Genomic DNA, 24632 nt, shown 5'->3' on the forward strand with positions numbered 1-24632 from the left:
ATAGACTTCAAAAATAGCTGAAGGACTCCACCGCACCTGGAAACTCACTGTAGCTGTGTTTTTGCATATGTGCTATACTGTTTAAGTTCATGTTTATTTTACAAACACATTAAACTTATGCCCACACTGTTTAGCTGGAATAGTTTATTTATGTTTAGCTTCTGGGCTTAACGTTTTTATGAACAAAACATAATTGGGAATTACTCAGGTCCATAGTAGTGAGTAAATCGGATGTCTGTACAACATGAACCATGGCTCTGGGGCTTTCAAAAAATTCCTGGAAGGGCAGGTCAGCTATACAATTCAAAATATAGACAAACTATAGAATTCCCTGTAAGAATATCGGGCATTTCCAGTATAAACATCTATATCTAAACATGTACAGTTTCTTCGTAATTAATGGGAAAATCCCTTTTCAAGTGTGACTATTATAGTAGTCTGTTGTACATTTATGTTAATTTTATTTTAAGTAGTGACAAGTGTAGCCAATTTCTCTTTGATGTCTCTGGAATATACATTGGTAGTGCAGATATAAGCACCTACATTTCAGCAAATGGATGCCACTCAAGATGTCGTAAGGCATTTTGAGGGACTTAGCAGGGAATATGCTGCATAGGTAGGTATAGCCCATGTTTTAAATACATAAAGATGATGGGTAAGGCTTTATTCTCTTGTAATAGCCAGTGAATGAGAAAACAGTGAATAATGAAAGCGTAGTCTTTGCTCAAGTGTTTGCATTTTAGTGTTGATGAGAAGAGACAAGAGCAGCATGGTCTGAACTGCTTACTTACTCTTTTATTCTTTCCTTTATCTTCCTTCTTCCTCAGACACTGGTGTAAAAGATAACATCTATAGGAAACCTCCTATCTACAAACAGCATGGTACAGTCTGCTTTTCTCTCTAGCGGTTTCCTCTATGTGTCTGTATGTATACTGACTTCCAAACCGGTTTGCTGTAGTCTGTGCATTACATTATGTCCTTATAATCTCAAACAGAAAAAGAAAAAAAAAACAAACAAACAAACATGAAAATTAAATAACATTTTGTATAACATGCTGTCCAAGGATTCAGTAAGTTCTCTAAAACTGGAATAATGATATTTTGATTTGTCTTGGAAATTCAGAGCTGATACTGACTTTAAAGCAGTTTTCTTATTTATGGAATGATATAAAACATGTAAATGTTGAAGGTTGCTTTCCTGTTTTCAGACCATGCCTTGGGATATATAGTTTTTGTAAATAATTCTGGCTTCTGCATTGTTGGGAAAAAAATGTTCATTGGTAAGCGGTGTATATGAAATATCTGCTTTTCATGTTCACATTCTTCAATCTGTAAAATATCAAGGACAAATGTAGTCACACCATGGCAATTAGGAACTAATTCAGTAGCTGATAACGTCAGAAAGATACAGTTGGAAAACCTTTGGTAGGCCCAGCAATGAGATTAATGCCATGGAGATTCTGACGTAAGACCCTAGTCAATGTGAAAAATAGAAATATAAAGTCTGCATTCTTCTATTATTATTTTTGGTGTATATTTCACTAATTAACATTAGTACAATTTCCATGTTGGTGTCAGTACCTACTGTGTTCTCAGTGATGTTTGACGATGATCTTGATTCATGGTACAAGATTAGCGATAGAAAATTCATTTTCTAAACTGAATTCCACTCTTAATATTTGTGAACAAATATATAGGGATTCTGCTGCAATAAGGATGCCTGAAAAATGCAGAAATACATTTCTGCTTTAAAGAGTCGTGAGTGGTATACTCCAGTACTCAGAAGCAAAGGACAAAAATAAAAATAAAATATGTGATATAAATCTGCCTCACACCAAAACCTTTAATCATGATTGTACCCCTGTTTGGGAACAAGCGAGAGAATAAAATAAACATGAGAGATGAAGAAAAGAAGGCTGAGGGGAGACCTTATTGCTCTCTACAATTACCTGAAAGGAGGTTGTAGCATGGGGGCTGTTGGTCTCTTCTCCCAAGTAGCAAGTGACAGGACAAGAGGAAATGGCCTCAAGTTGCACCCGGAAAGGTTCAGATTGGATATTAGGAAACATTTCTTCACTGAAAAGTTTGCCAGGCATTGGAACAGGCTGCCCAGGGAAGTGGTGGAGTCACCATCCCTGGAGATGTTTAAAAGACGTGTAGATGAGGCTCTTAGGGACATGGTTTAGTGCTAGAATTAGGTTATGCTTGGACTCGATCTTGAGGGTCTCTTCCAACCAAAATGATTCTATGTTCATCACACTGTGAGCTAAGGCACTTGGTGGATGAAAGTACATATCTTCGGGGATACAGGTGGGAGGACAAAGTTCTGCCACTATTTGGATAAAGTTCTAGTTTGGTTCTGATACAGTAATAGAAGAAAGAAAATTGTCAGCTGACATCTCCCAGCTGAGCGAATCAGCCTGTGCACATGCCCTGTAACTGGTACTTCATGCTGAAGTAACTGCACGTTCCGATCATCCAGATTTTGACAACCTCTATGTTTTTTCTGGGTATGGTTTTGAGCAAAGTCAGACTTGGTGACATTTCAGTGCACTTCAGATGTTGGTCTTTGACAGACACTTTCTGCTCATCTTGGACAAACCCATGTTACATCTTAGGCAAAAAGATAGTATCTTTACTTTACTTTAGTGCTTGATGTAGTGTAATCTGCCAACTTTATAGTCTTCCCAAGCTCTCTAATTCCTCCTTGTCTTTAGATATACAAATCATTTGAGGCAACTATTCTACTGATAAAGGAAAAAGTTGAGTACTATAGTGAGGTTTGAAAGATCATGAGCAAATGCCAAGTTCCAGTCATCTAGTGTAAATTACCATAGCTTCACTGATTTTTCAGAAGCCGATGATATGGCTCCAATGTCCTGTATTCTGGTTGTGTCATTTAATTTTATAGATATTTTTTGTTTGCAAAGAGGATTCTAAGCAACAGCTTTTTTTTCTTCCAGAACAGGCATTTTTATATCAATTTCCATTCATCAGATATGCAGTCGAAGTCTGAATTTTGTCAATTTTGCTCTGCTGTGTGTTCCTCATAATTACTGGAGTGAGTGGAGAATTTAATTATCGAGTCAGCAATCTCTATAGGTTAGCAAGAATATATGTTTTTAAACTTTCTTGCATAGATTATAGGTGTTCTAAAAGGTTGAGTTCAAAATACATGCTCATTGTTTTTCTACTGAAGAACAAAACATGATTTACTCTAACTCAAAAAAAGAAATCCTTCCAATGAAAAAGAAATAAAAATTTACCTTTATTCTGGAAGAGCTCCCAGTTCAAGCGTGAACACAAGCAACTGATGATTCAGCTTCTCAAGCTGACAGGACACTGAACTGATAAATGCTGAAAAGGAGCCAGAGAACATTCCTTCTTTAAAGAGACCAAGTTTGAACAAACAAGCACAAAAATGTTTTTTAAAACAAAAACTGCAAGCAGCTCTTCCAAAACATTTGGCTTTAAAAGGTTTCAGTTACAGCAGTGCCCAACAGATTTGCTGTAGCTACGGCTTCTGTGTTTCTATTATAAACAGTCAACTTCAGAATGAAAAAACGGTGGTGGAAGAACGAGACACACAAGAGTTCCAGCTGAGAGACGAGGTCAGAAAGTGAAGAGTGCGGGAGCCTGCATGGTCATTCTCGTATGTGTGTTCCAGTTTCAGAGATATTTGAACATCATTCAAAGTTTAAAAAAACTTGAAGAGGTTTGCTCCTCAGCAATATTACCACTCATCCATGTGAAACAAGCTGTTCACACTTGGGTTCAAAGGAGAACCAAACATCCCTTGCAGCAGTAAAGCTAATGCTCAGTACTGGTGAATTTCAGGCTACTTGGATTTATCTGCCAACGATGTGTTCTATAAAGAACTCTGAGGAACTCGGGAGGGACAGGTCTTCATGTCCCACATCAGATTTGGTTGTACTCTTCTGGATCTCTGTATAAAACCTTGATGTTGCAGTTTGTAGTCAGATGCTCTCAAGATCCCGTGGAACATCTGAAATCTCTGAGTAATGGTTTGGATTAAATTTGTTTTCCTTTAAAATGTCAGTGTCCTGAAAGAAAAACTACTGGATTTCTGATGTAGTGAGAGCAAGATCCATACCTGTAACCTGAAATAACTCGTTGACTAGTGATTTAGGGTATGCTCCCAAAACACCAGTGAACCAGGTATAAGTCCTTCTTGGAATGTAGGTACTTTATTCTTCATCTGTCATATATGGATACTGATATTTCTTTCTCAGAGAAGCAGGTTACCACCTTGGGAAAATGCCCTGATCGGAATGCTATTAGCTAACTGTGAAAACTTCAAGTTTTTTTCATAATGCTGTTTTAACTTATGACCCAGTTTTGTTTTCCCACATTAAATTGAGAGGAAAAAAACCCAACCAACCAACCAAAAACTCTACAATTACAGATTTTCACCTCTAACCCATAGTTTTTTTCCTTACTGCAATTTGTCATTTTTTAAGTATTACCTCCCCAACAAAACCAGTTAAGGTCAGGATGTAAGCTGTGTAATGGCACCAGAAAATAAAACTGAATGGCACTGAATTGCTAATGCTGATGGCCTTTTGTCCATTTTGTTTAGATGGAGGGCAGATCCTCTGCAAACATGCTGGTTGGGGAAGCACAGAGGGCAGAGTTGTTCCCAACTTGGGGGAGTGTTACAGCACTTCTAATGGGGCAACTTGATCTTTTCCTCGGCTCTGTCCCTGAGAGTCTAATCTGAGCCTTAACTTTTGTATTATCATACTATTTTTATTAATAATAAATGTTTTCTGTCTGCATTGTGTTGCATGGGGTGCTTGTGTTAGTCTTGTGCTCAAGCATTGCAAACAACCCCTGTTGTTAGGATGATTTGTCATGGGCCTAAAATTATGCTAGATCATTGCATTACTTCAGTTTTGTACCATAAAACTCTCCCCAAAACAACACAGAGTGATATTACAGAAAGGCAAGTAGGACTCAAATTTTGGGAAGCTATCTGTAATGGTGTGAAATTTTGGACAAAATCGTTCTGTAAAATTCTGAGGTAAAATTCAGTGTCTGAAACAATACTCTAGGACATAACAGATGAGGAAAAGCACTTTTGATGGTTGAGAATCATCTAATGAATAACTTTAGGATTTTGGAGTTTTTCTTCTCAGCATGTCGGAAAGTTACAAAAAAAATAAACCAACAGTAAAAATCAGCTTTTTTTTTTTTCTTAAAAGACTCTTAAGAAGTGAGTGTAGTCAGAAAAGTGGTCGGTCACAGAACTGTGAATTTTTGAGTCTGACACAACCTCTCTTGCAGATTTCATGAAGAGATAATATGGCCCATCCTTTAGGGGAACACAGGAGGCCCAGGTGTGCAGGCCACAATATGTAATCATATGTACTTTCATGGTCATGGTAACACAGAAGAATGGAGAAATTACTGCACTGTGTGCAGTGACCATATAAATCTGTCCCTAAGTTATGCTTATGATGTAGGTTCTTTCCCTCCACTCATTTCCCATAAATAGTTTCTTCCTAAAAAGATAGGTTCAAAATCCAGCAGGAGTAGATTGTCTAAATTCACTGTATGCCTGAAGAGTGAGAATTATTGTAATAATTTGTGAGACCATAGCTCTACAGATCAAATTTTATGCCCAGCTCTATTTTTGTATTGTCTTTGTTTTGTTGTTTGTTTGGTTTTGTTTGTTTTCTTTGCTTTTATTATTAGATTGTTTGTGTTTTTTTCTCTTAAAAATATTTGAAACATAACCACCATGAAAACAGAAGACAAAAAAGTTGTAATCTGTTCTAATGTTTTAAATTAACTTAATCTTCCAGCAGCAAGAAGATCAGAAGGAGAGGATGGAAGCTTGGATCAGGACAGCAAGAAGGTAATGATCAGAAAGGACAAAAAGGAGAAGTTTATTGATCTTTCTTGAAGCAGATGTTTTTTAAAACATGTTCATACATAAAGATATACTTTCATGTAACTGCAATAATCATTACTACTCTTAGGTTTTTCCAAGAAGATATAGAAAAGCTTAATCCAGAGAGTTTAGAATATATATTCTTCAGTAAAGAAAGAAATAGGGATATCGAGATTAAGAGGAATAAGTTTGTCACTCAGTCTCAATATATACACTGGTGATTCAGCTAAGCCTGTGGACTTTTACTTAGGATGCATATTAACATACAAGAAAAACATTAAGAGAAGATTAATTATAAGAAAATAACAGAGTGCAGAGTCTAAAGTGTGGTGCGGTGATCAGCATAAAGAACAGAGAAACTGTCCTCAGCCCAGCTGAAAGTTAAAAGCTTTTGGTAGCTGTGGCGTCTAATGGAGTCCCAGGATATAGTCAAGTTTTAGCATTTGATAAAGGATGGTACAAATTGCAATGAGTACAAATACACAATCGATTCACAAGACTTCGCAGACAAGTGAAGCAGGAAAGCTACATTGAGATATTAAATCCTGAATCCTATAATGGGCTTTTACTCTCTCCAGCTAAAGACCAGTTGGCTTATTCTGAAAGGGGACATGGACACCAGAACTAATTCCCCTGATTCAGAGACCCGGTCCTTGTCTCTTACTGCCGGAACTGACAGAGAAAACTTCCCGAGGGCACAGGAGGGCACGACTGCTGGCTACTCCCGTGAGTACTGATGCATGTGTTAAGTAGACCGGATGTTAGTACCAGGCAGATGGTTGATTAGTGCTAATGACTCCTTGATACATGCTGTGTATTTTGAATATTAGTAGAGTCATTTCTCTTGTATCGTGATAAAGCATGAAGATCATTTTCCTCCATAGATAAAGTTAGAGTAAGCATTTTTTAATATTTCTCACAATTACAAGTTCACAGAAACTTTCCAGATATATAAACCATTAGGTAACCAGGTGGAATAATGGGATAATTGTGTTCCTAGATACTGGTCTGAAGACCATATATCCGTGTTTGCTGTGAGTACCAAAAGCACGTTGTACGCATCTCTTACTCCAAATTTCAGCAAGTCAGGCAGTGAAGGAAATGATCATGACAATTGAGTCTGAATTCTACTTTTAGATTACATAACTGACAAAAAATAGATTAAATTAATTTTAACAGATAACTGGGCCATTCCTCTCCCCGTCTCCTTCACTTTACACCATATAACAGTAGCAGGTCATCTGGGGTAAACAAGTTGGGGAAGCAGTTTTCCAAAAGAATGCATCCAATGCGAGGCATGTCCGGCAGCAGGGCTTGGATGTCACTCTTGTGGGTATTTGGGTAATATGATAGCTGGCTCCATCAACTTATATTAAGGAAATTATGGCTTAGCTATGCAAGGAAGAGGAAAAACAGATGCTACAAAGTCTGTCACAAGGCTGTAGCAAGATAGAGAAGTTATTCTGGATCATCAGTCTTTCTGGTCTAACCTGAAGGGATTTGGTTCCTTAGTCCTCACCAGACATTGCATACGTGTACATGAGGTGTATTGTAGGATTCCTTGTGCAGGAGCAACCAAGTCTGGCCACCTCACAAGGTTTAAGTCATTGCCCAGAAATGAACACCTAAACTTTTCATTGTACTGCACACATCAAGCATGTTTGGAAGCTTCCTAGAGTTGATGTGATGCTTTTTTACATATGTATTGAGAGAGTAGCGTTTTTGTGCAAATTTTAAGTTGGGAGAAGTATGTAGCACACCAAGAACAGTGTTATACAGAAACAACATATGGTGTAAGTTTTTTTCAGTAGAATACTGCAACACCTGTCACTCTTTTATACCAACCAGCATTTATTTTATGGGTTTTTTTATTATTATCTTAGGAATGTGGAGCTATTAAAACTAGAAACATCCTAAGTAATTCCTTCTCGACTCAGTATTTCCCTGTTTAGTTCTGAGTATTTGTATAGTCTGTCTCATGCCCTGTTGGCCATGGCAGAGTAGTTTCTCTGCCTTCTGCACTTATGGTTAAGAACTCTAACATTCAGCCCTATCCTTGTGGCATAGGCAGTGAGTATCAGAGAAAATAAACTTTTCAGCTGTAGGTTTGGCGCCAAGTGGTTACATGCAGAGTGGAGGGGCTAGCAGGCATCAGACTGTGAACCTCTGGTGATGTGTCAAAACATACTGTGCAAACAGTCCTGCATGCATCTGTCCAGCTTCTGTGCAAACCATGAAAGGGTTACTCTGCTCAAGAAGATATTTAGCCACTTTACGTTAGCTATATGCCCAGAAGAATACATCTGACAGCAAAGCACAATGGTATGAGGCTTGTGTACTTAGCAAGCATCTAGAATGGAACTTGCATCTCCTCACATCCTCATGTATTAATGTGTCTTGTTTCTGTACGCATAGATGTTTAATAGTTAATCTTTTACCATAATTCATAGTTTTAAGTGTCACATATTCAGGAAAGCAGACATCTCATGAGCTCTGTAACCCTTGCTGTTCACACGTCCCTAATGTGCTGAATAACAGCCTCAGAGTATCCAGGTTAGAGTGAGTGTCATACTGGAAAAAGCAGGAGCTGTATCCACGCAGAGACTGGCTGATGTTCAGATAGTGCCTAATTAGAGATAAATATTGCTTTATCTTTGCCAGCTACTCCAGAAAATTTCCTGGAATAGTACAACTGCAGTTGGATGTGATAATGAGCAGTATGTGGTTGTTGTATTTTAGTGTTGTATTTTTTACTTATATTAAAAAAAAAAAAAAGGTTAATTTTGCAACTAAATTCATGGGAAGTGGAAGCTAAGTGAAATACAGTTCTCACTGGAGTTAGTGGCTCTTTTCTTGCTAGCTTTTTGGGGCTATTTCAGCTTCTATTCGCCTCTTCACGTTTTTCCAGCCAGCCACACGATGTCACTTGTGCCCGCAGATGTGGCTCAGTCCTGGCAGCCTGGAAGGCAGCTCCTCAGCTGACAGGTGCTAAAGTCAGTTGTGTTTGTTTTCAAACTGTAGTCTTTACCTTGGTGCATTTTTCCCTGGTAACTGAGTAATACTATTTGGTGATAACAACAAAACCATCCCACCCATCTTCTCTGTAGCCAAGAGGTGAAGAAAGTGAACTTTGCACTGATGTTAACATCGGCATCTTTTTCCAGGCAGGACTAGAGATGACAATTTTGTTGCAGATACATTCACTCTGTCTCAAAGATGTTATACTCTTTGCCCTCTGGTGTTGTTACCATTCAGATAACAAGCAATGATAAGTTTCCGGTTTCCAAACTGGAATAGGTAAGGGATCCATCTAATACGGTGTTCATCATTATGTCTCTGTGTCAGACATGGAAACCCTCTGAAGGACTGAAAACAAAAGTTATGCCTGTAGTTTATAGCATCCCTTAGATGGTGGTTGACTATAGTTCTGAGACACCTCTTGCTTTTATAGATCATCTACATTTTGCTAGCTTAAATAAGTCAAGCTCATCATTCTTTCCTGCAATGAGCTTTCATTGCCCCAGTTATTCTATAGATCGCTGGTCTGGTGGAGTTAATTTAAAGCCCTTGAATATAAAATATATCTCCAAGATCTCTTGTCACTGCCTGAAAATACTACAATTATTCCCATATCTTGTGTGTATCAGGACAGATATTTCCAACTTTTGGTTATTTTTACACTTATATTAGCAGCTCAAGGTCATAATTGAGCTGTGTATCTAAGCCTATCTCCTTCTCCGTCATTTACAAATGATAAGCTCTCAGTTTAAATAGTAGAAATTTAGGGTATTTCTTAGTCCCCAAGTACATGACTTTTCCCATGAATTATTAAATATGCCATTTATATTACACAAATGTTCAAGGTTATCCCAGTTCTTTATGATCTCCTGATCCTCTTCGACATTGGTAGTGCTTTATAATTTTGTGTAGACAGCAAAGTATGTTAGCCCATTATTATTTTTAGTGTCCAGATTATTAGTCAAAACATTAGGCAGTTCCAACTCAACATTGGTCCATGTTGACACTTTTCTGTATCAGCTCTGCTCAGTTCTTACTACCCATTTCTTACACTTCAATATTTTCTTTCTGACCCTATAATTCCTCTGATAAACTCCATCTTCTTCAGATTTTCATTTAATTTCATGTGCAGCCAAATACCAAACACTTTAATGATATCACATTAGATGAGATCAAATAAAATTTATGTTGTGCAGAAGCTATTCCTCTTAACAAAACAAGCTAGCAAGCAAGTCTGGCACTGTGTCTTTAACTTATGTCAAACCAATTAAAATCTATGTGAATGTAATTGATTTTCTGTTTACTTTGATGATTTTGTTCAATCTTTCCTTAATTTTTCTGCTGGAAGCAAGCTGATAGTTCCTCATCTTTTCCCACTCTTAAATATAAAAATTGTAGTTGCTGTTCCCCAACAGTAAGAGGTACTCGCCTTGCAATTCAATGTGACCTTATCACTCCTGTTTAAGTACATGAAGTGCTTTGAATTATGACTGTGACTCCTTGGTGTACCCTTATTCCATTTGGTTTCCCTGCTTGCTCAGTACTCTGCTTTTTGTTCATAAAAACAGAGGTGAAATACTCCTTCAGTATTGGAGCCCTGCCTAGGTTACCTTTCACCCCTCCCCGTGATCCCGTTTCTTCTTTCCTTGTTCTCTTTTTATTTGGATAGCTGGAGAACCTTTTGCTATTTGTTTTAATATCATTTTCAGTATTTAACTCAGCTTGACTTCTGGCAGTTCTCACTTTATCTCAGCACATTGTGAACTCTTTGCTGATCCATCTTTTGTTTTTTCTTTCTGTATGCTTATTCCTAATCATCTCCTTAGGGTATTTATTAATCCAGTGGGGTCTGGATTCCCTTCCTGCATTCCCCTTTGGACACAGATTGCTAACATTTTTGACAGAAGGAGATATTGTACATTCAGTTCTCTATCTTGAAACATTCTTGAGTGTTTATAGTCTCATGGATTTGCTTTATCCACTGTCATATCTTCATTTATGCTTCTTTTTTTCTAATTGAAGCAGTAGAAGTTTTAAAGAAAGCAAAATAATTTTTAAATTTTTTTAAGTTGTATGATACCAGCTCTTCTTTTTTTAAGAAACAAAAGCAAAACCAGACGGCATACACCTTGATCAGAAGTGATGTAACTCTCAGATGCTGGTACCTTTAATCCCGTTTTCTAGTCATGGTTTAACACCAAGCTGGAGGGCAAGCTCTCAAATCTGCTTTGCCTCTCATAGCTGCATAAGGCTTCTGTAACATGAGTCCCACAATTCTCTTTATGTCACGCCTGGTAAGGTGAGTGCATCCTGGCATGCTGTTATTTATAGAGATTGTTACACATGTTCATGTACATTAAATACAGACAAAAGGTGAGCACTGCTCGGTTATATTTCATCTGGTTAATAGAATGTACATATTGATCTTGTAATTGCTGTTTCTGGTGGTTTTCTTGAATTCTGTGGTTTAGTAGCCTGTAAATGATTTATAAAAATAATATAGCTGTATGTTATGTCTCTTATAGGATTTCCATATTCTAAATCTGCTTCTCTACCTGGCTATGGAAAGAATGGCTTACATCAGGTAGGTATAAATTTATATGCATTCTCCAGGCAATAGTGTATCATAAATAAGCAGCTTAGTATTTAGTTGAAAATCTACTCATTAATAATACTTCAAAGGTGTTTTGACTGCCAGCCCAGTCTGACAGATTCATACCTATGCAGGTTACAGTTTGTCTGTCTGCAAGAATAAGACAGACTGAGGCTTCTCCTGTTAATTGTGTGTCTCATGAGCATTAGGAGTCTTGATTCTCCTCCCAAAACAAACGAAGGACCAAAATGTACAGGCTCCACATATTAACAGATCACAGTATAGCTTGAATTAATGATAAGAGAGGGTTAGGCTTATAATTAGGCAAAGGCGGAGCAGCCCTCATCCATTGCATTTCTTGAACCATCTGTTCTATTTTTTCCTGGTGTGCATGTATGTATGTATAAATGTATATATTTATGTATGTATAAATATGTATATATATATATATAAGTGTATATACACACAGTCATCATACTTCTAAGGTAGGGAGCAACACAAAGAGAATGGCAGGCAGCGATCTAGAAAGCAAAGGGCACAACAAAATTATGATCAGGTCAGCCTAGGGGGTCTTCTTCTAATCCTTTATTATATTTTGTGCAAGTCGTCAGGAAAAAGGTATCTTTGACACTGTGGTGTCTCTTTCTTGCTGGCATCCAGCACTATGGGTTCTCAGCTACAAACTCAGGATGGTTAATAGCAGTGAGTTTTCAATACATAGATGCGTAGGCACTTAGATTTTGAAGATTGATTAGTGTCTAAATTACATGGACAGGACCTCATTCAAATTCCCTGCTTTCTCCAAAGTAAGATGTGAAAGCTGCAAATGTACATGAGCGTGATTAAACTTCCCTGATGATAAGAGTCAAACTACAGGTCGTTGGAAGGAGTTAAAAGAAAACAACTTTCAGCAAGTAGCTAAACTGATTTTTCAGCAGCTGTCAAAATGTCCATCCTTTTGAGATAATATTACAAAAGTCATTGAACCTGCATTGCTTCGACACCTGACAGCTTGAATTCCCCTCTGAAGGGACCAGTGGCACTGCAACTTGATCAAACGAGATCTGGGAATTTGAAAGGGTGTAGATCATCCTTCCCATACTTAGGAGTCCACAGCTTTTTTCTGCCTTTTCAGAATAACTGTTACCAGTAACCCGAACTGAGTGAGGGACCGATTTGTGCCCAGCCACTGCACTGGTGAGGGACTGAAGCCATCAGAAGGCTTCAGAGAGATGAGGCCAAAGCAAACTCCATCAGCGCTGGAGTTTGCTGTGCTTGCAGACTGCAATGTGATATGAGCACAGCAGATGGCAGCATTTGTCCCATCTAAAGGGTCCAACCTCACAGCGATAACTGTAGGAAAGCTGAAAAGGTTGCTCATGGTCAAATCCTTGAGGCCAAAATTCTTCTCAGAATGGATGTCCTCTGTTTGGATTGCAGGTTCATACCGACTTCTGTGATTTCTTATTTTTAATCAGCCATCCCAGTGCTGCATAACAAAATAAACCAAAAGCAAGTAGGGAGTTTTTGAGGTTATCATAAGTGTAGCTGTGTACACCATTCATACCCTAAACAAGCAAAAATGAGACTCAGGGATAAAAATAATATAACAAGGCTTTTCTGATCTCCTGTAATATTTGTCATCGTAGAATTTGCCAGCAAAGAAAAAAGACTGAGTCAAACAAAGCTATGGCACATACACACAGTTCTCCCCGGTCTTAGTGGTTTCAGCAGTGTGAAGTAGAAAGTAGAACGAGGCAAGTTTCAGTGCAGCATAAGTGATCTGGTCTGCTGTGACAACTGCAGTAAAATGTCTGCATCACAGGAAAAGGTAATTTCAGCTAGAACTTTAATGCTAGATCTTCAAACAAGAGTGCCTGGTGGCTTTCTGACACCGTTCTGCCGTACTGAAAGCTGCGAGGAATCAGGGCTCGAAAATATCCAGGAATCTTAGTGATGTGGTGGGTTGATATGACACTGCAATCTGGGAGCGATACCCAAGCTCCAGCTTTAGCTGCTCTGTGGGAGTTCACAGCACAGGCAGCAAACTGCCCCTGCAGTGCCTCGGAGGAGCCGGGCACCCCACGCTCCATCCTCTCCTGCAGGCAGAGCTCCATCTCTGCAGCCACGGATCAGTGCGTGTTGTGAGCACATGGGACTCCTGCCTTGAGCAAGTGGGTGAAGTTTGAACAAAACTTCATTGTCATTCTCTCTTGCAAGGATCTGTGTTTTGATTGTGTGGTACCAGCTGGTTTTCTTTTTTCTTGCAACAAGGTCCAGAGTGGTTTTGTGGTGTATTTTGCTGCTACATTGATTCTTTCTTTCTCTTTCAGCCTGAAAATATGGGCCAATATGAAACGGACCAGGAGGCACGCTGGGGGATGAAAGGTACGTTGCAATATCATTTCCATTCCAATTCCTGTTTTCTTCCTTTGAGGATGCCCATTAACATATGGCCATAAAGGGGTACTATTCTGAGATCTTCCCGTAGTTCTCATAATAATAACTAGATAGAGACCCAGCTCAGTATCATGTGTATCACAAAGAATCTTCTTTTTATCTCACCAAACATAAAGGCCTGACCAAAGTCCTGCATCATACAGTGATGCAACGATGTTCAGTCAATCCCAGTATCCTCAGTACGTGGCAAGAGCCTCTGGTTCTCTTTGCTTAGCAGGTGGTGGTGTCATATCAAACAGAGGAAGAAATTTAAGATAATCACTCCTTCAAGATGTATCTAATAAAAAAATCCATTGTGCTTCTTGTTTGTGCTACAGTGTGGTTAAATGTACAGAATTCAAAAAGCAGAATTTATTTGCATTCATTTTTTTTATTACAGTTTAAGTGGACTATGAACTTAACATGGAGCTTGGGTTGGAATTTTCAAAAGAGCTGATCAATTTAGGAACATGCATCTACTCATGAGGAAGAGCAGGATTTTGTTTCCAAGACAGTTAATCTTGTTTTAAAAATCTTACTCTAATGCTTCACTTTGTGCCTCCGTGTTGATACACATCTTTGTCTCTATATTTGAATAGTTTAAAGTACAGATTTTGAAAAGTAGACTTATCTCTGGTTTCATTTCAGACCGTAAAAAGGTCTACAGAAACATACTGATTATCCTGATTGCGTTTAATCGTCAATGTGAATAGATGCCCTTGTTGTAGGCAAATAATACATAGTCATATATGGACCTAACTAGAATACTCTTGTGCTAGTTTAGATCCAGGAATCATTGTTCCTGCACCTCCAAATAATTTCTTCATTATCATTATTCCCACTATAGTCAGCCCATGTGTAGGATGTTGGCATCTCGGATATTGTATTAACTCAATGGTTTTCATATATGTTCCCAAACTGACATGCCTGTAGTAATCCATATATTTTAACTATTTTCAGTAAAGGACAACAAGGGCAGGGCTTTTGGGTGACAGACTGACTTAACTCTACACAAAAACCTCCTGTAAAAAGAAATGGCCAATTTTGCCAGACATACTCACTGTGTAGCCCAATGGCATCAGGAGATGGATTTTCTGTGATAAGCCTGTAATTTCAAGGGCTATTGCTTTGGTAATAAACAGTGTTATAGACACTGAGAGCATGGGAGTCAAATGCTTACTATGCATGCAGTTATCCAACAACTATTGAGAAGAGAGAAATGTAGTAGCATAACAAATTGCTGATGTACCGACATGTTCATTGTGTTGAGTCCAAAAGAAGCCTATAAATTCTAAACTGTGAACCTGTTCTCATTCTCTTGCAGAATACAAGGTAAGAAGGGCTTTTCCAACACTGGAAGAACAATCAGATTCAGCACTTCCTAGCAAGGTTACATGTGTTCCTTTTTTATTTTATTTTGATATTTTTTGTCCCAGTGAAATATTTGTCAAATCAGGATGCAAGTATGTACCATTTAAATTAGTAAGTTCCCCACACTGTCACTTCCACACATCAGAATCAGATTGGGCTGGAGTTCATATGCTCTTGTCTTTTTAACAGATTTATCCTTATGAAACACTTATTGTAACAAACCGAGTTCGTGTGAAATTGCCTAAGGATGTGGACAGGACCAGACTGGAGGTAGGAATGATATTTGCTTGATGGCTTTGCAAGTCCTAGTCTTGTTTGTTTACCATCTTAGATATTCCTGTGCCCAAGTAATAGCAAAGAAAAGAGGGAAGAGAGGAATAACAGTATCTATTATATATAATCTCAAAACACCAGTATGTAGGCAATTTAATTAGCAAAAAACCTGCCAAATGTTTGACCAAATGGTGTTTTACAAAAATACTGATAAAACCCATTAGCTTTGGATGATTATACAGAACATTGAAATTCAGAATGGGGCAGGTAGAAACTTGAGGGTTTTAATTCCTGTTAAAAACACCCTCCTAGAATAACCTGAGTATTATAAACCAGCTCAATTTATCCTGCAAATATATGTACCTATGTTTCTGGTCCATTATCTTATTCAGCCTCTCCTTTGGCTGTGTGATCCACGGTCACTGTGCTCTAGATTTGCTGTAGCGTCCACCTCTCTAGCAAAGTAATAGTATAAGCTGGAGAAATACAGATACAGTTTATCACAGATGACACCTTAGTTTCCAAAGGCCAAATCCTGGAATTGATGTTCAGGCAAAATTCATGAGGTTGATTTTTTTTGACTGAGTAATGACAGGACTGAATAAAGGCTCAGCTAAATTATTAAACGAACATATCTTTGTGTGAATTACTATTAAGAAGAAGACAGTTCAATATAAATTGTGTAGTTAGCAATGTTGGACCTTTGGGAAGATTTATTTTTATTTATTTTTATATTATAATATTTAATATTTATATATTTATATATATTTACTGTATTTTTTACTTGATAATGTGACACGAAAAGAAGAAACTTTAATCTTAAAGCACAATAAAAAAAACAACAAACCTATGAAGCAGCAGATAGCTCCTCATTAAAGATCAAGGTTGGTTTTTAAAAATTGTTTACCAAATTCTTACAAATATAGTATATATTGGAAATGGTGTATGTTCTTAAATACTTCAATGTGCTTGTTGCTTGATTGCCCAGTAACTGCTATTGATTTGATTGTAAGAAAAAAGGAGCCACAAATATGTGCTGTTTTAAGCCTGCTGTATAGCAAGGCATGATAGCAATGATAAAAAGCATAATGAGTCCAGAAAAGGGAGCAGGAAGTTGGAGGAACACTCATCTGGACAGTTCCTATAAAGGATTCTTTTATATACACACATATATATGTGTGTGTGTATGTTAAAAAAATAGAGTCTTTGTTTAAACACATCAGGCTGGTCTGAATAGCAAATACAGCTCTAAATTGCTTTTTTAAGACGACATATAGTTTGCTTTGGATGGATCATGGCTGTCCTGGCTGCCATTATCCGTAACTCACACACTGTCCTCAGCTGGGATCGCTGTTTGTTCAACACTGGAGCTGCTCACTCTGCCTCACACCAGGGGCAGCCCAGTGCCTGGTGGCTCAAGGAGCCCAACCACTTCAAAGATCTCACAGAGGTTTGCAGAAAGAACAATAAACAAGATCTGCTTCAAACCTGCATCAGGAAAGCGATAAGGAGACCAGGCGTATCCTGCAGAATGTTGCACTATGTTAAACGTGTGTGCCTGCAGGACAAATTCCTTTGGAGACCATCTTATGTTTATTAGGGATTGATAGGTTTTTAAACAATTAAATTAGCAGTGTTTTAATAGGATTATAACTACTGGAGAAACAGAGACAGCAGCTCATCTGCACATTCAAACCCTATGCAGAGTTGAGTGACAGGCACAAACGGTTGCCTTCCCTGCCAGCCTCTTCCCCTCCTGCCTGTCCCTTCCTTCTGCATTACAAAGTTGCTGGAAATAAGTAGTTTTGCATAGAAAAACAGTTTATTATTATTTGCTGTTATGGCAGGAGAAGATGATTGTAACTTAGTTGCTGACTTGTGCATTCAGCAGATTTCAGGCTTGGGAAAGACCCAGGGCTCAGGGAGACCAAGACTACATGAGTTTATAGGTTTGTACAGTGACAGACCAGAATTAGACACACACACACACACACATATACACACACACCATCTTTAGCAGAGGACCCACTGATAGCTTCAGGCTTTTGGAAGCAATACTGGGAATACTGGAAGCAGGTATTAAGGTTAGATTTCAGCTTTTGTTGAACTTCATTTCACAATTGCTAGAGGATATGGTTCAGTGCTCACAGATCTCTAGGAGCCAAGTTCTTTCTCCAAGCAGAATGGGTTGCCAGCTGATCTTCTGTTTTCATCCTGCACCACAATTGTTACTCTTGAAAGGAATGGATTGTGCCTACAGCAATGGTGAAGGTGATAGCACTACTAAGTCCATGCATTATCTAAATGGTAGAGTGATGTGTCTTGGAAAATCTTTTAAGAAAAAATCCACACACACTCTAATATTCCAGTTTTGTTACGATCAGTTTTGTGGGCTGAAGCCTCGCTTTGCTCTCGCTGCTGCAAATCAGAATAAGCTCTCGGCTGTGATGGCTGTGGACAGGGTACAGGTGGTGTCAGTGAAGAGACCTAGAACCACTGTGTTTTATATCAGCTGTCAAACCTGAAAGCAGTCTTACTGTATCCAGTATGATTAGAATATCTTTCACATGATGTTTCTGATTTCCTAATCTACTTCGGAGCAATAAGCTGGATAAATGTGCACGAGCTAGCTTTATTTAACAGCCCTCTTGCAAGTTGACTTGAAACAGGATCTCGTTTGTGAAACAGTTTTTTGTCAGCTTTGAGTGATCTGGCATAGATGTCATGGAAAAGACACTGTTGTTTTTATCTGATTCCCTGTTATAATACAAGGGAAGTCTCCTATGTTGAATGGTCCCATCACGAAAAGTGAACTCAAGTAAATGGTATTAGCTGCTTGGGTCAAATTAAGGGAGGCTGTAATGAAGGCCTCAGCTAATGGTCAAAGACCACAGGAGGGTGGAGTTTTAATGGGTGGTAGTGTTTTCCTGGCTTTGCTACCATTGTGAGTATTTTTTAGATTATGCTGTTGTGCAAGAAATATATTTTAAGGGTTATAAAAAATATTTTCTTGTAAAAATGCATATTTTTCTAAGCCCAAGAGGTATCTAGAGATTAGGAAGGCTCAACTGGTAAGAAATGCATTCAAATAATACGAATTCTTTTTCAAAAGCACATATATCTAAGTGTAGAAACACTCAGTATGTTTTTGTTTGCTTGTTCTAACTCAGCAGTGAGACAGAAGTATCCCAATTCCTTGTGCTCCTCCAGGAGATGTTTATGCCAACAGTGAAGTAATACATGTGGCATTGAGCACTAGTTATAATAAATGACCTGCTGATTTTTAAATATGTTGCTGGCATTCTGACTTTTGAATGAATAGCCTGGATCTTCAGTTAATATAAGCTGATTAGAACTGTGAGGAATTTACACTAGATAAGGGTTTGGCCCAGAACCTTTTTTTTAGGAATTTCTCTCTACCACAGTGCTGTTTATTCTAGTGTTAGATGAACGGAGCAGCATTCCTGTGAGCTATTCTAACGGGAAATGGTGGTGAAGAATGAGTTAATTCAGATCATGAACAGAACAAAGCAGTAGCACAGAATTGGGTTATATAGTCTGGGTCAAGAAGAGGAATTTCAGCCTCATCATGTCTGCAGCTGACACAAACTGGGGAGGGCAGCAGCTGATACTCTGGTAAGCAGAGTCTCTGTTCAGAAGGACCTGGCCACACTATGAGAACTTCATGAAGTTAATTGAAAGTAAATCCAGATTCCTGCACTTGCGCCAGAATAACGCCATTCAACAGCACAAAATGGGGGGAACAGCTCTGCAGAGAAGTACCTAATAGTCCTGATGGAAAACAAGCTGAACATGAGTCAGCAGTGCACCTTTGCAGTAAAGGGGTTATACAGGAAAACATACCCTTCTCAGAAGCAGGCACTGGAGGGTGAAGAGGCAACAGTCACAAGCTGCAGGAAGGGAAATTACAATTCTAACTGGGAGAATAGTGCACTGGAACAGGTTGCCCAAGAGGCTGTGGAGCCTCCATCCCTAGAAGCATGCAAAACTCAGCTGGACAAGGCCTTCAGAGACATAGTCTTATTTTAAAGTTGGCCCTGCTTTGAAGTCCTCCTTAAGTCCCAAATGTGCTTAGGTTGGTATATTCTGTGAAGACAAAGCCTTAACATAATATTGCAAAATGGATTATTTGGTGCTCTTGCTGGAGTAGCATTTGAAAAAAATACATAATTTGGTCTATCTTGGGACATTTTATTTAAAGCATTATTTTATTATGCATTGCCTTAAATATTAGTGTTCTGGAGCAAACTTCCCTGTGTTAGACAACCTAAGTCCTGAGTTGCCAGGGACTAAGACATCGCCTTTGGATGGTACATATTGGTACATTCCTTACTTGCTAGTTTCCCAGTGGTGTTCCACTTGGTCTGTTTTTTGTGGTGTTTTGGTTTGGTTTTGTGGTGGTGGGTTTTTTGTTTGTTTGTGGGGTTTGTTTTTTCCAAAGAAGTTTGTCTTATGGACACTTCTGAAAATCTTGATGCCTCTTCTAAGTACTTCAGTACCTTTTAAGTACTCTTCTAAGTACCTTTTATGATTTAGGCCTTGGGCTCCTAAAAGTGTGCACTTGATATTTTTATCTTAGATTGGATATTGTTTGCTTGTCGAGTCACTGTAATGTGATTCAGTGCTTGCACATCCAAATTGATGGTTCATGCCCAGCTGCATAGGTTTGGGTTTTTTGTTGTTTTGTTTGGGTTTTTTTCCCTGAAGTTGCTTTTATCACAGAGTATAAGATTTCTTTGTGGTCACAGGCTGGTAGTTTTGAAAGCCGACAGTTAGAGTTTTTCATTTAGAAACCATCTTTTAGTGTTTTCATTTGATTTTCTTATCTTAATGTATCTTGGTTTGTTAGCTTTTTCTTTTGAATGTCAGAAAGTTAAAAGCATTATTCATTCATGCCTAGCAAATACAGTAGAAAGCAAGTTATTCCACTTCTGTTTGAGCCTGTTCATTCTTTGTTTAACAAGGATACATTGAAACAATTTCTAAGGGAAAAAAATATTCTGGAATGTCAAGTAGCAAACCTTCATCTGGCACCTTGTTCTCTTGTAAACAGAAATAATGAGAGATTTAAACATGGGTGTGGTCTTGTTTGAACAGAGCACTCACATTAATTCAAATATGCTTTTCTTCCTGAAACTGCTTGTCTGGATTTGTTTTAGGGATGACATTTTTTCCACTGTTTTTTATTCAACAATCATCTTGAGTTCTAACCATTTGAGCTGCAACCATTTTAGAACTGGTTTTTAGTAACTGAGGCTGAATTTATAACAACCCCAGCTCCTAGGTGTCATTCATTCAAGCAGTGTTGCGTGTCCCCTCTTCCCTGGAGCTCAGATGGGGAAAATCAGTGCAAACTTGCAGTGCTGTGCATTTTAACACAGAGAAGTGCAGTTTGTAGTTTTGGGCTGGATTTGAGGTTATGGGCTCCCTTCACAATAGGGCTCATAACCTGGAGTGGAAAAGTGCAGTTTACTCACTTCAGTGGAATTTCATACTGTTTAACTGGAAAACATTTGCATGGTGTTTCTTATTCTAGGCATATGCTTATGTTGTGATCAGTGCTGGATGTCTATATCAGTTTTAAAAGCTCTCATGAAATAAAAATATGCATTAGAAATTATGTGATATATGCAAGCTAACTCCGATCAGAGTGGAAACACTCTGGTGGTTGTGAACAGAGATTATATGCGGAGCATTCATATTACAGATGCACTAAAGCCCAAACCAAGGGAAACTGAAAGATCTACTTTAAGAATAAAGTATTTTGTACCTAAATCAAATGAAATTTTGAAACTCTCTGTCTTTTCATAATTCATTATGGATTCATAATTTCAGTTTTATGTATTAATTATTTTCTTATTCAGCAGTCTGTTGAAGACAAATGTAAGTGTTGGTATGAAAAGGCTCATTAGGTTGAATGACTGAATGATGGTACGGGTTATCCTCAGAGACAGTCTGCTGCGTATCACTGTATAAGTGATCTGCTGATAGCCCCGAGTGAAATACTTTTTCAGCCTCTTGCACAATTACGGAGCTGGGGAAAGTATTGAATGTACAATGCTACTACAGAATATTTTTGCATGTGTCTTGTAATATTTCACAAGAGGTTGGATTGTAAGTACCCTGCAGTAGTACTGCTGAGTGGAATGCCGCTTCCCTGTGGAGTTTCACACTACCCTGAGATATTAAACGAGATACACTCACAGGTCCAGGAGCCTTGTATAGATGCTTGGGGTTACACTGGCTGAGGGAAGGGTTTCAGAATCTCTTCCTCATTGCTTCTGTTACATTGCTTTATTGGGACCCTTTTTGGGAACTCATTGCTACATGGAAGCAGAGAGACGGGAACCTACACCTCCTGCTAGCTCGGTTGCACAAATGCTCCAACTGTTCAGTGTTGTCATTAAGTGCCCTGATCCTGCATAGCTGCAATTGTGGCACCTACTACCTCATACCCTGATCAATGCTGCTCTAATTATCTTTTGATGACTTTTGAAGTTCATTAGGTGGCAAATCACACCATTTCTTAACATTGCCTCCCCTATCACATAATTACTTAATAGTTTGAAATATTTATTGAGTGTGAAGCTTAATTACTTCAGAGATGAGCATAACATTCAATACTCCCTTGAGAACATGGCACATGGCTAATTACAATTTTGCAATTAGCCATGGTGTAGTCTTAGAAGAAACCTCTGAAAAGCCTGCTGAGCCACAGCAGTGCAACAGAAAGAAGGAGGGAAACTGAAAGCCTTGTGAAAGCAAAATGAGGATTTGAAATTCAGTAGATCAAAGAGAAGATTTTTCCAGAAAATTATGATTGGGCATCCAAAAATAATAGTTGGGCTAAATTTGAAGGGCATGGGAGAAGGAAATGGTGGGGGAGAGAGGAGAAAATCTGGAGAAGGGAGGTGTCTATTACTCTTCCAAATGTATTCAGTTGGAATACTTTTAACATCCTAAATCAGAATACAGGAAAAGACTATGTCCCACCAGCAAAGACTCTGCGCTATCTACCCTAAAGAGCAAAGATCTGGTTATTTACATGAATGCTTGCTATCCTGCAGATGAACCTTTCCCAGTAAATCTCAGTTTAGTTTGACTCTTTTGCATTTGGAAGACTCTGGAAAAGATCTTGTAACTTTTACTTCTGGATTTTGTGGATCAGAGGTTGGAAGTGTTACAAGGGCTCTGAACAACAATGAATTGAGCTATTTAAAATTATGCTCTATAAAATGGAGTATACAGTAATGCTTCAGAGAGACACTAGCTGAAAGATTCACAATGGATTCAAGAGAGGACAATGTTATGCTCATCTGTCATTTTCCATGACCATAACATAATGAAATAAACAAACCTGAGGATTTAAATAGCCTCTAAGAATTCAGACTTTGATTTTTCTAGTCTTCAGCTCATCTCCTCCTGCCTTCATGTGTGTTGGTTCATGGGTTCAATATTGACTCATGAAGAAGTATGATATCCTCTGAATTTCCTGCATCAGCAGGTTTTCACATGAGGACTTCCATCCAATTGCTGACACAGAATAAACACGCTCGCAGAGCATGACCTGGTCACAGCTCACTGCAGTGTGGCTGAAAGTTAATTGCAGTTTTCCCTTCCTGTGACTTATTCACTCCAATGCCATGTTTCTAAGTATTAGTTTCGAAGATCTCCGCATTTCATTAGAAGTATAATTATTCTTGAGGAAAAGAAATTTCATTGAATTAAATAAATATTGTAACTCAATTTAGAATGATTAGTGGATTTTTAGCAGGCCACAGAAAAATAGAGACAAGTCTCATTAATTTACAGTGAAAAGCCTCACTTTCTGAGATAACACTGTGATGCAAGTATCTGAATGTGCAATTAATTACTTTTCTTCTGAGACACTCAAAAATGAGCATGTGTTTGTACCACTCATTTTAATGAACATGTTTCACAGAGCATGAGGATTTTCCATTATAGTGGTTGCACTGCAGTAGAGAGGTTTAGCTCAGCCCTTGCTTGTTTCTGTATATCTTAATAAGAACTATTTGCATTTCAGTTCTTTCATTTTACATTTGTATGTTTTAGGAGAGCTAGGTACATAATTACAGCAAGATGTGTTGACGTTTTTTATGCAATGCTTTACCAAATAGGTGACATCCATGGGAGGAATTACAGCAGCAGTATTTGGTTCCCAAGCTGCAGGCCACTTTTGGGCTTCCCAAAGTGGGATCCCAAGGCCATGATCCCATATCTCTTATCCCAAATGCCATCAGTGTAGGTAAGAGACAGAGTTTCTGGGGACATTACCCTACCATACAAAGCGACTGTTGTGACCCATGGACACATCTGGTGGATCCTCAGCTTGAGTTTCACTGGCTCTTTCTGATTTCCCATGCAAGCTGACACAAAATGCTATCCAGAACAAAAAACTGAACACTACTGACTTTACAAGCCTCAGATAAATACAATTTTATCAAAACAATATGATGCAGTAGTCCTTTCTAGTGTGGCAATTTCACACTTAAATATATACAGAATGCTGATGTTTTGATTCTGCGAGCTCCAGTATAGCCGTCTTTTTAGTGAAGAACCATATTTAGACTGCTCACCTTATCCTTTACCAAGGTTTTCAGGTAGTGTCATGTTAACATCACTATACAGCTTCCAAACTGAGCTCACTTAAATGCAGTGAGTTCAGAGTGTGGGCAGAATGGAACCTTAATCTGGTCCCCTGTACTCTCCTCAGTGTCTGCAATGTGCCAGGTTTTGCTGTTGTCGCAAAGCAGAGAAGTAGATTGAGTTAAACTCTCTGAATATGGTCAAACTGTTACAAAGGGAATTAAGAATCAGTACTAGCACACTGTAAAACACCCAGATTTCCTATGTAAACAAGACCAACACTAGTAAAAAAAAAAGGAATGAATGTTACTTTTACCAATATGTTTGGCCATTCCTTTAATGGCCCAGTGATGCACTATTAACATAGCTGGATATTTTAAGCTGATCCAATTG

At 38.4% G+C, this 24632-nt stretch overlaps 1 protein-coding gene across 24 annotated transcripts in view; it reads left to right on the forward strand.

Annotated features, from left to right (window-relative positions):
- Positions 1-24632, forward strand: part of ABLIM2 (actin binding LIM protein family member 2) — a 139833-nt gene that overhangs the window by 109690 nt on the left and 5511 nt on the right. For 14 of the 24 annotated variants that reach the window (XM_065062574.1, XM_065062576.1, XM_065062586.1 and 11 more), the window contains 7 exons: positions 828-881; positions 5829-5881; positions 6496-6643; positions 11461-11519; positions 13862-13916; positions 15292-15356; positions 15528-15608. In XM_065062574.1, the coding sequence (XP_064918646.1) occupies positions 828-881; positions 5829-5881; positions 6496-6643; positions 11461-11519; positions 13862-13916; positions 15292-15356; positions 15528-15608 (515 nt within the window). The remainder of the gene's footprint in view (positions 1-827; positions 882-5828; positions 5882-6495; positions 6644-11460; positions 11520-13861; positions 13917-15291; positions 15357-15527; positions 15609-24632) is intronic. The other 10 variants (XM_065062597.1, XM_065062588.1, XM_065062592.1 and 7 more) reach the window with 3 other exon arrangements.

The sequence above is a fragment of the Columba livia genome, chromosome 4 (genome assembly GCF_036013475.1).
Source record: "Columba livia isolate bColLiv1 breed racing homer chromosome 4, bColLiv1.pat.W.v2, whole genome shotgun sequence".
NCBI lineage: Eukaryota > Metazoa > Chordata > Aves > Columbiformes > Columbidae > Columba > Columba livia.